Source organism: Oncorhynchus nerka, linkage group LG27 (genome assembly GCF_034236695.1).
Source record: "Oncorhynchus nerka isolate Pitt River linkage group LG27, Oner_Uvic_2.0, whole genome shotgun sequence".
NCBI classification, from domain to species: Eukaryota; Metazoa; Chordata; class Actinopteri; order Salmoniformes; family Salmonidae; genus Oncorhynchus; species Oncorhynchus nerka.
The window spans coordinates 71849615-71861016 of record NC_088422.1 but is presented as its reverse complement, the minus strand read 5'-3'; the positions used below and the strand labels follow the sequence as shown (position 1 = coordinate 71861016).

The 11402-nt window shown below is 41.0% G+C and overlaps 1 protein-coding gene across 1 annotated transcript; it reads right to left on the bottom strand.

The window, feature by feature from the left end:
- Window positions 1-263: 263 nt before the first annotated feature.
- Window positions 264-10946, bottom strand: LOC115112315 (cytochrome P450 2D15-like). The gene is made up of 9 exons (XM_029639309.2): window positions 10670-10946; window positions 9723-9885; window positions 7128-7280; window positions 6691-6851; window positions 3219-3392; window positions 2924-3062; window positions 2661-2848; window positions 1560-1701; window positions 264-523 (listed from the first exon to the last, which is right to left on the bottom strand). Exons 1-9 carry the CDS (start codon window positions 10826-10828, stop codon window positions 336-338), a joined length of 1467 nt encoding a protein of 488 aa, XP_029495169.1. The 5' UTR covers window positions 10829-10946; the 3' UTR covers window positions 264-335.
- Between the last annotated feature and the right edge of the window lie 456 nt (window positions 10947-11402).

Genomic DNA, 11402 nt, shown 5'->3' with positions numbered 1-11402 from the left:
TATTCTCTAGTTTCATTAGAAATGTTTGCATCTTATATGTGTCTGGGTCTGTTTACTGTGTCTATGTATGGAATGTGGTTTGAAGAATCATGGGTGGGAGAAAATGATACACAAAAATCACTATCCTATTTATAATTTTACATGTTACATGATGCTTACCTGTTGAGGAGGTTCATTTGTTATGCATGAAAAGAGGTCATTTGATTTCGACTGTCCATCACAGGTCACAAAATTGGTTAGCAAAAACTACAAGGCACTCAATGGAGGGTACAGCATTGTTTAATGTGCTGCTTTAGTGATATTGCTTCTCAGTCAAAACTGTCGGTAGTTCACCATCACTGGCTGCTCCTCAGACGCACTCCTAGGCGGTAGGGTTTTTGCGCCTGTGCAAGGCCAAAAACCTTGCGGAAGTCGGGCGCACCTTCTTGTTCAGGCCAGACAAATTGGAAACGTCGAAGCAAGGTCACCAGTATCAGAAAGAGCTCTGTGCGCGCTAACCCTTCTCCCAGGCATACACGAGAGCCTGGGGAACACAAACACACAAACACAGTTATTTATGTTGACAACACACTCCTTCCTACACATGCTCTAATAAACATGGTGGACAAGCCATTTCTACAAAAACAGTGCCTTCGGAAAGTATTCAGACCCCTTGACTTTTTCCACATTTTGTTACGTTACAGCCTTATTCTAATTGTTTTTTTGTTTTTTTTACAGAAATCTATACACAATACCTAATAGTGACAAAGCGAAAATAGGCTTTTCGAAATGTTTGCTAATTTATTAAACATAAAAAACAGGAATACCTTATTTACTAAGTATTCAGACCCTTTGCTATGACACTCAAAATTGAGCTCAGGTGCATCCTGTTTCCATTGACCATCCTTGAGATGTTTTTACAACTTGATTCAAGTCCACATGTGGCAAATTCAATTGATTCGACATGATTTGGAAAAGGCACACACCTGTCTATTAATCTTAATCTTCCAACAGGACAACGACCCTAAGCACACAGCCAAGACAAAGCAGGAGTGGCTTCGGGACAAGTCTCTGAATGTCCTTCAGTGGCCCAGCCAGAGCCCGGACTTGAACCCAATAGAACATCTCTAGAGAGACCTGAAAATAGCTGTGCAGAAATGCTCCCCATCCAACCTGACAGAGCTTGAGAGGATCTGCAGATAGGAATGGGAGAAACTCCCCAAATACAGGTGTGCCAAGCTTGTAGCATCATACCCAAGAAGAATCAAGGCTGTAATCGCTGCCAAAGATGCTTCGACAAAGAACTGAGTAAAGGGTCTGAATACTTATGTAAATTAATTATTTATGTTTTTTTTTACAACATTTGCAAACATTTCTAAAAACATGTTTTTGCGTTTTCATTATGGGTTATTGTGTGTAGATTGATGAGGTGGAAAAAAAACAATTTAACACATTTTAGAATAAGGCGGTAGCATATCAAAATGTGGAAAAAGCCAAGGGGTCTCTTGTTAATCTCTCTTGTTCAATCTCTATGCATCCTCTCTCTCTATCTCCCTCTAGCTCTACCTCTCTCTCTGTACCTGCTGAGAATGGCAGAAAGGCCTCTGGTTTCACAAATTCGCCGTCCTCATTGAGGAAGTTGTCAGGGTTGAACTCCTGAGGGAACTTCCACTGGCCCTCTTCATGGAGCACAGAGGACAAGTTAGGAATCACCATCGTGCCCTGGAACCAAAGAGGAAAGCGTAGTTAGGGTGAGAACTGGAGAAAGAGAGAATTAATCCACAGATAAAAGGGTAAACCGAGTTTGTTTCTAGTAATCGCTCCTCCTTCAGGCTTCTTCTTCTTCTTTGGACTTTATATGGAGGTTGGCAACCAGCTTTAAGGTGCATTATCACCACCAACTGGACTGGAGTGTGGTCCTCAGTTCATCTTTCAATCACCCATGTGGGTGTATGCTCCTAAAAAACAATTAGGAGATGGGAGAGGCGGAACTTGCAGCACGTCAAGCATCACAAATAGAACCAAGTTCTATTTTAGCGCCAGGCTACGCAGACTCTCGTTGACGCGCGCGAGCAGTGTGGGTGCAATGATTGAATAACATGTATGTGTACATTTATTTTGTAACGCACGCGATGTGAGCGGTGTCGTCTTTAAGTTAGGGTTCTAAGGTCACCAGTGGCAGCATATTGTTATGATATGGGGAGTAGTTTAGTGGTAGTACATAGACACTACACACTACCACTTCCACACTTCGGGGGCAGCAGCAACCGGGTCCTTAAGCACAACAGTGCAGGCATTCAAGGGGATAGTCAATCCGTGAGAGAGGTGTTTACGGAGCTTCTCCGCCTGCTAGTCTTTATTTTTGGACATATTTTGGAGGCTTCTTTTTGCTTATATGTAATTTGGTCACCACTTTGAACAACAACTGATAATACTCTTGGGCTGGTAGACTCAAGAGGTCAAGAAGGAGCTGGCCCTGAACTCAGAACTCGGCTGTCTCCTGGGGCACATGCATTCAACACCTGGTCCGCATACGTTTACTTCTTACAGTAATGCACACATTAAATCAGGTTACAGACCATTTAGCTAGGCCTAGGACACCTAGACAAAACGAGTGTAGCAAAATCAGTATGCTAGTTAAACGGTTACGTAAGAGTATCAGTTGTCATGTCCATGCTCACCTGGGGCAGCTGGTAGCCTTGTAGTTGCGTGTTGCAGGAGGTCATATGGAACACGCTAAGAGGAACAGTGTCAGCCATCCGCTGTGACTCGTGGATCATCGCTTGAACATACGGCATGGCGTGTCGGTCCTCAAACAAGGCATATGAACGTCCCTCAAGAACGTCCTCAATTTCACGGTGACAGCGTTCTGGAACACACACAGTCTTTGTGTACCATATACAAAATGTGTCCCAGAATATGTGTTGTATGTGTATTTACTCACCCTGTATGTGTTGGTTGGTCATCAGGTGTAGCATGGCACAGCGGAGGGTGTTGGAAGTGGTGTCTGTCCCAGCAATGAAAAGATCAATTAGTAGAAACACCATCTGAACGTCATTAAATGTGGAGCCTCCATCACCAGTCTGAGACATACACAAACACAGACACAGACACATTCCTAGGACTTAGAACCCAATGTTTGGTTAGAGCGCCAGCACAACACAACTAAGTTTGACCTACTTTGAAAATGTCTCTATTTACTGAACTTGCATAGTTATATTTCTCTCCTGATTCATTACCATGTCAATCTGGTCAAGGTAGCAGTCAATGAGGTCCCTGGGCTCTCCTGAGACCCTTGAACTTTTGTGGCTGGTCACAGCCTTCTGTGCATGTTCTTTGATTTCATCATAGATGTGGAAGGCTTTCTTGAAGGGCAAGGGTAGGACCCTCAGGGCAGGTATGATATCATAGAGCTACAAGAGATAGATCAGCAGGTCAAAGAGACAGAGCAATATACAGTGCCTTGCGAAAGTATTCGGCCCCCTTGAACTTTGCGACCTTTTGACACATTTCAGGCTTCTAACATAAAGATATAAAACTGTATTTTTTTGTGAAGAATCAACAACAAGTGGGACACAATCATGAAGTGGAACGACATTTATTGGATATTTCTAACTTTTTTAACAAATCAAAAACGGAAAAATTGGGCGTGCAAAATTATTCAGCCCCCTTAAGTTAATACTTTGTAGCGCCACCTTTTGCTGCGATTACAGCTGTAAGTCGCTTGGGGTATGTCTCTATCAGTTTTGCACATCGAGAGACTGACATTTTTTCCCATTCCTCCTTGCAAAACAGCTCGAGCTTAGTGAGTTAAACGGATGGATGGAGAGCATTTGTGAACAGCAGTTTTCAATTCTTTCCACAGATTCTCGATTGGATTCAGGTCTGGACTTTGACTTGGCCATTCTAACACCTGGATATGTTTATTTTTGAACCATTCCATTGTAGATTTTGCTTTATGTTTTGGATCATTGTCTTGTTGGAAGACAAATCTCCGTCCCAGCCTCAGGTCTTTTGCAGACTCCATCAGGTTTTCTTCCAGAATGGTCCTGTATTTGGCTCCATCCATCTTCCCATCAATTCTAACCATCTTCCCTGTCCCTGCTGAAGAAAAGCAAGCCCAAACCATGATGCTGCCACCACCATGTTTGACAGTGGGGATGGTGTGTTCAGGGTGATGAGCTGTGTTGCTTTTACGCCAAACATAACGTTTTGCATTGTTGCCAAAAAGTTCAATTTTGGTTTCATCTGACCAGAGCACCTTCTTCCACATGTTTGGTGTGTCTCCCAGGTGGCTTGTGGCAAACTTTAAACGACACTTTTTATGGATATCTTTAAGAAATGGCTTTCTTCTTGCCACTCTTCCATAAAGGCCAGATTTGTGCAATATACGACTGATTGTTGTCCTATGGACAGAGTCTCCCACCTCAGCTGTAGATCTCTGCAGTTCATCCAGAGTGATCATGGGCCTCTTGGCTGCTTCTCTGATCAGTCTTCTAATTGTATGAGCTGAAAGTTTAGAGGGACGGCCAGGTCTTGGTAGATTTGCAGTGGTCTGATACTCCTTCCATTTCAATATTATCGCTTGCACAGTGCTCCTTGGGATGTTTAAAGCTTGGGAAATCTTTTTGTATCCAAATCCGGCTTTAAACTTCTTCACAACAGTATCTCGGACCTGCCTGGTGTGTTCCTTGTTCTTCATGATGCTCTCTGCGCTTTTAACGGACCTCTGAGACTATCACAGTGCAGGTGCATTTATACGGAGACTTGATTACACACAGGTGGATGGTATTTATCATCATTAGTCATTTAGGTCAACATTGGATCATTCAGAGATCCTCACTGAACTTCTGGAGAGAGTTTGCTGCACTGAAAGTAAAGGGGCTGAATAATTTTGCACGCCCAATTTTTCAGTTTTTGATTTGTTAAAAAAGTTTGAAATATCCAATAAATGTCGTTCCACTTCATGATTGTGTCCCACTTGTTGTTGATTCTTCACAAAGAAATACAGTTTTATATCTTTATGTTTGAAGCCTAAAATGTGGCAAAAGTTCGCAAAGTTCAAGGGGGCCGAATACTTTCTCAAGGCACTGTATCTATAAATGTTTAGCAAAATAAATTAGTGTCTTGAAGCCTTCTTCTGATCTCAGCGGATTACAACAAAAGACAATATGTGTCATTCAACAAATAGAGTGTCTTTGGGATAGTGTAATTTTGTAAAAAATTAATTACTTGTGTCATGCACAAAGTAGATGTCCTAATCGACTTGCCAAAACTATAGTTTGTTAACAAGAAAATCATGGAGTGGTTGAAAAACGAGTTTTAATGACTCCAACCTAAGTGTATGTAATCTTCCGACTTCAACTGTACACGGGTTACCAGTACCGAGTCAATGTGCGGTGGTACAGGTTAGTCGATATATATTTAGGTAATATGTACATGTAGGTAAGGGTAAAGTGACTATGCATAGATAATAAACAGCGAGTAGCATAAAAAAGGTCTCAATGCAAATAGTCTGTATAGCCATTTGGTTAACTGTTTAGCAGTCTAATGGCTTAGGGGTAGAAGCTGTTAAGGAGCCATTTGGACCTAGACTTGGCACTCCCGTACTGATTGCCGTGTGGTAGCAGAGAGAACAGGTTACGACTAGCTGGAGTCTTAGACCATTTTTAGGGTCTTCCTCTGACACCAACTGGTATAGAGGTCCTGAATGGCAGGAAGCTTGGCCCCTGTGATGTACTGGTCCATACGCACTGACCTCTGTAGCGCCTTGCGGTCGGACGCCAAGCAGTTGACATACCAAACAGTGAATGTTCCTGAGTGACCGAGTTACAGTTTTGACTTAAATCTACTTGAAGTCTATGACAAGACGTAAAAATGGTTGTCTAGCAATGATAAACAACCAATTTGACAGAGCTTGAAGAATTTTTAAATGAATAATGGGCAAAATGCTAATTAATTACTTAAAAATCATACAATGTGATTTTCTGGATTTTTGTTTTAGATTCCATCTCTCACAGTTGAAATGTACCTATGATAAAAATTACAGACGTCTACATGCATTGTAAGTAGGAAAACCTGCAAAATCGTCAGTGTATCAAATACTTGTTCTCCCCACTGTATATATGCAATAAATGTATTCTTTTTTGTGTTCAAACTGGGGTGTCGCCACCAATATAATCTAAACTGTGCAAAGATAAGTCAGATGTGGGCATTAACAAGCAAGAATTGAAACGGGAAGATAAAGGTGTCGAAAGAGGCCAAGGGGTGTTAATCATTTACATAGAGAGGAGTGATTTTGTGTGTTATCTGAAGGTGGAAATCTATAAAACCTGAGGTCTAAAACAAGAGATTTTCAGTTGTTCCATGGAATTGCTTGGCTTCTGTTACTTTTTTAATAAAGTCTATTTGAATTTACAAGTTCCGGTATCTGAGAAATATTTGATTCAATATTTCCTCGACACTATTGGATTGTTTTTACGTGGATTAGTTTAGTTGGAGCATAGATGTATGTGATCGAAATGTTCAATTGAGTGTTTCATAAAAATGTACACACATAATGGCTGAGGGACATAAAAGGCACTCTATCGGTGGAACGACACTGGTTTTCTACTATGATTTATATATATTATTATTATATTATTATATTATCATTATTTCAATTAAAAGTAGTGGAGTAGCAGCAGTAGTAGTGATAATAGTGTTCTGTACCATGGCCCAAGGTCCGATAGCAATTTTGGTTAAATTCTGTATCCTACTGATGAGGGTGAGGAAGACTGGGTTGTCGTATTCAAACCTTTCCCCGTAAATCAGTGAGCAGATGATGTTAGATGCTGCTAGATGGAACAGGTGCTGAGGGTCCATCGAACTGCCTGCCAGGACACAGCAACGATCACCGCACCAGGCAATACACACAGACAAGATAAGAGCACCGATCACAGAGCTTCCAAAATTGAACACACTGATAGGATAGGTAGAGTAAAAATGACCACATTCTTTACTGTATACCCAATGTTAATACAACACTGTAAATATTGTAACGCTAATTGGTTGATATTGGGGAACTTTAGTCTAGATACTAAGTATGTGGTGATAATGACATGAATAGGAATGGTGATGACTATGTGGTACGTTGTGTGTGGCTGTACCAGCATTGCGCTCCAGCGCAGAGCAGATGTGGGAGACCTCCTCGAGGATGCGCTCTTCCATGGAGCGTTTGCCCAGACCAAAGTTTCTCAGCGTGGTCAGAGCAAAGCGTCGGTGGTCCCTCCAGCTGGAGCCAAAATCTGCCATGATGACCCCTGATGACACATGAAACAGGGTTGGATATGTTTCCACTTGCCACTGCAGAAATATGTATTCAATTTTTATGTATTTCTATTGATTCGTTCAAGTCAGATGCCAATAAGGTTTATTGTCATTGGCAATGCTAGCAAATAGGGGAAGATTGTCAATTCTTCCCAGTCTGATGTTGACATGCAAGCAGTAGGTCACGTTCTGAAATACTATTACAATGTGTAAGAGTTCACTATGTACATTTCCTGACATCTAAATGTACTTGATATATATGTATATACAATTCCAGCCAAAAGTGTGGACACACCTACTCATTCAAGGGTTTTTCTTTATTTTTACGATTTCCTACATTCTAGAAAAATAGTGAAGACAAGAAAACTATGAAATAACACATATGGAAACATGTAGTAACCAAAAAACTGTTAAACAAATTAAAATATATTTTATATTTGAGATTCTTCAAAGTAACCACTCATTGCCTTAATGACAGCTTTGCACACACTTGGCAATCTCTCAACCAGCTTCATGAGGTAGTCACCTATAATGCATTTACATTAACAGGTGTCCCTTGTTAAAAGTTAATTTGTGGAATTTCTTTCTATCTTAATGCATTTGAGCTAATCAGTTATGTTGTGACAAGGTAGGGGGGTATACAGAAGATAGCCCTAATTGGTAAAATACCAAGTCCATATTATGGCAAGAACAGCTCAAATAATCAAAGAGAAATGACAGTCCATCATTACTTTAAGACATGAAGGTCAATAATTCTGGCAAATTTCAAGAACTTTGAAAGTTTCTTCAAGTGCAGTCGCCAAATCCATCAAGCTCTATGATAAAACTGGCTCTCATGAGGACCGCCACAGGAAAGGAAGACCCAGAGTTACCTCTGCTGCAGAGGATAAGTTCATTAGAGTTAACTGCACCTCAGATTGCAGCCCAAATAAATGCTTCACAGAGTTCAAGTAACAGACACATCTCTACATCAACTGTTCAGAGAAGATTGCGTGAATCAGGCCTTCATGGTCGAATTTCTGCAAAGAAACCACTAATTAAGGACACCAATAAGAAGAAGAGACTTCTGGTGACACTGTCTGTGATTTATTTAGAATTCAAGGCACACTTAACCAGCATGGCTGCGACAGCATTCTGCAGCAATACGCCATCCCATCTGGTTTTCACTTAGGGGGACTATGATTTGTTTTTCAACAGAACAATGACCCAACACACCTCCAGGCTGTGTAAGGGCATTTTGACCAAGAAGGAGAATGATGGACTGCTTCATCAGATGACCTGGCCTCCACAATCACCCAACCTAAACCCAATTGAGATGGTTTGGGATGAGTTGGACCACAGAGTGAAGAAAAAGCAGCCAAGAAGTGCTCAGCATATGTGGGAACTCCTTCAAGACTGTTGGAAAAGCATTCCAGGTGAAGCTGGTTGAGAGAATGCCAAGAGTGTGCAAAGCTGTCATCAAGGCAAATGGTGGCTACTTTAAAAAATATATTTTTATTTGTTTAACACTTTTTTGGTTACTACATGATTCCATATGTGTTATTTCATAGTTTTGATGTCTTCACTTTTGTTCTACAATGTAGAAAATAGTTTTAAAAAATAAAGAAAAACCTTTGAATGAGTAGGTGTGTCCAAACTTTTCACCGGTACTGTGTACAGTACTGTGAACAGTATATTAGATATTGGGGGGCTTCCTGTGGGGGGCTTCCTGTGATGTGGTTTTGTATGCATGACTGCTCTATAAGTGAGTTAGCTAGCATGCTCTAAATGTTGTGGTCATGTTAGCTCACTGCTAATTCACAGTTATTTCCATGCTAACAGACAAATCACAAATCTACAGTTGTCAACATACTGCTATCCAGCAGATCTAATGTGCTTCTTTTTGTCTATCATCAGGTACTTACATTTATTGTATTTTGTGCTATTTTTGACATTGTTATGATGTTTGATTACAAAATGCCCAGTCTGATATACAGTATATATGCAAGCGAGTAAACACCAATCAACTGGGACTACTGGCTGGGAATTTCTTTAAGAACACAACTCAAGAGAGTTACGAAGTATGATCACTATCTGTTAGACACACACACACAGACATACAGTACATACGTACCAGTGGAGGCTGCTGAGGGGAGGACGGCTCATAATAATGGCTGGAATAGAGTCAATGGAATGGTATCAAAGATGTGGTTTCCATGTGGTTGATACCATTCCATTGACTCCATTCCAGCCATTACTATTAGCCATCCTCCCCTCAACAGCCTCCACTGATACATATGCAGTTCACACAGTACTAACAAGGCGGTTGTGTTTGTGCTCTGCATTATCTGTACTGATTTAAGGTCACCTCTACCTACACCAATACAATTATATCACAAATTATAAAACTATTCCAGGACCAGCCTAGGGGACACTAGGGGTCAAGAACACAGTACCTTTGCCTTCTGTGATGTCGCTGATCATGAGATGGTTTGGTCGTCCTGAGAATTCCGCTGTGCGTGTCACCAGTGCCTCACGAACCGCCTCAAGGCCATTCAGAACCACGACAGGCTGTGATCCGATGTACAGACTGAACACGTTACCATAGCGCCTCTTCAGCTGAAAACAGAGAGGTAGAGAGAGGGAGAGAGAGTTCCCAAGCTGAACAGTAAGTTGTGTGACAAGTCAGACACACCTGAAGATGAAACTAAACCATAGCAACTACTGACAGTTCCAGCGGAGGACAACACATAATAATGGCTGGAACGGAGCAAATGGAATGATGTATTTGATACCATGCCACCTATTCCGCTCCAGCCATTTACCACGAGCCCGTCCTCCCCAACTAAGGTGCCACCAACCTCCTGTGAAAAGTTATTGTATTGTATCATTGACACTCCTCACTATCTGGGTTAAATTAATATGGATGAACAAACGTCTGTAACAAAACAAATCAATAACCTTTTTGAGGGTTGTCAATGAAGGATACTGTATCTCTAAACACATAGTGAACTAAGTGGACTTTGTTTCAAAAGCAGAGACACTGTTGATTTAGGCCTGATAAAACCTTTGGAACTTGACCTATTTTGGATCAGTCACAGTTTAGTGGCTGTTGCTGGTCTGACATTAATCACAATAGCATTTTATTTAGTATCTAAGATGCTTTAGTTGAAAGACTTCTAAAAACATTATGTTGTTTGTAAGGACGCTACAAAACCATATATCCTGCACACAGTTTGGGCAACGTCAAACAAAACCAAATTACTGGTAACTATTCAACATACAGTATATGACACAAACAACATACAGTGACAACACTGACAACATACAGTATATGACACAAAAATAAACCCAGTGTAAACCACATTTTTCCCGGTTTGTGGATTTTTTGTAAAGTTCTTACCCTTTCCAGGTCTTTGAGGGGGTTGACAGGGTCCAGCTGTAGCAGATTGCCGAGGATGGGCAGGGGACGGGGTCCTGGGGGGAAGTTTTTAGGTCTGCGGACCCTGATGAAGAAGAACAGAAGGAGGAAAACTAGCAACAACACCACCGAACCTATCATGGTGACTGGGCTGCAAGAAATGTGTTCTTCACCATTTAAAGGTACCAACTACACCACCCAGGGACATTTTCTGACTCTTAGACACCACCCACACACATTGGACTGCTTTGAACACTAGCAGTCAGATAGTGTTTATGAGGAGGGATATTTGCTTACTCTGAGTTTACAGCCTATTTAGCCTATTAAGGGATTATGAACATGTGGTTGAACACAGTGTTCACCACTAATAATTGCACTCAAATGGAGTTCATTCAAATTTTTTATTAGAGTTGTTCACGATTTAAAGAGAAGCCACCTACACATATACACACATGATCTGTTTATGCTGCCATTCCATTTGATTATGTATTATCATTTTTCTAATATTATCATAATATTTCTATTTTAATATGCAATATTATATGACCTAGATCAGGCCATAAACCACAGCACTTTAAACAAAGTTATAGTTGGATGTTTCTTTGGTATCTATACCAGTTTGAAGGGAAGTAATTGAAGACTGTGTGCTCAAACCTGACTCCTGTTCAACTCACTGAAGGGAGGAATCTGTAACATGCAGTAACACAGATAGGAC

Bases quoted from the DNA above. Each gene is read 5' to 3' on its own strand.
- LOC115112315 (XM_029639309.2), bottom strand. From the start codon at position 10,828: ATGATAGGTTCGGTGGTGTTGTTGCTAGTTTTCCTCCTTCTGTTCTTC. The intron at 6,852-7,127 runs GTACAGCCACAC...GTGTCCTGGCAG, and splicing joins TGCGCTGGAGCGCAATGCTG to GCAGTTCGATGGACCCTCAG. The intron at 3,063-3,218 runs GTAATGAATCAG...TGTATGTCTCAG, and splicing joins ACCTTGACCAGATTGACATG to ACTGGTGATGGAGGCTCCAC.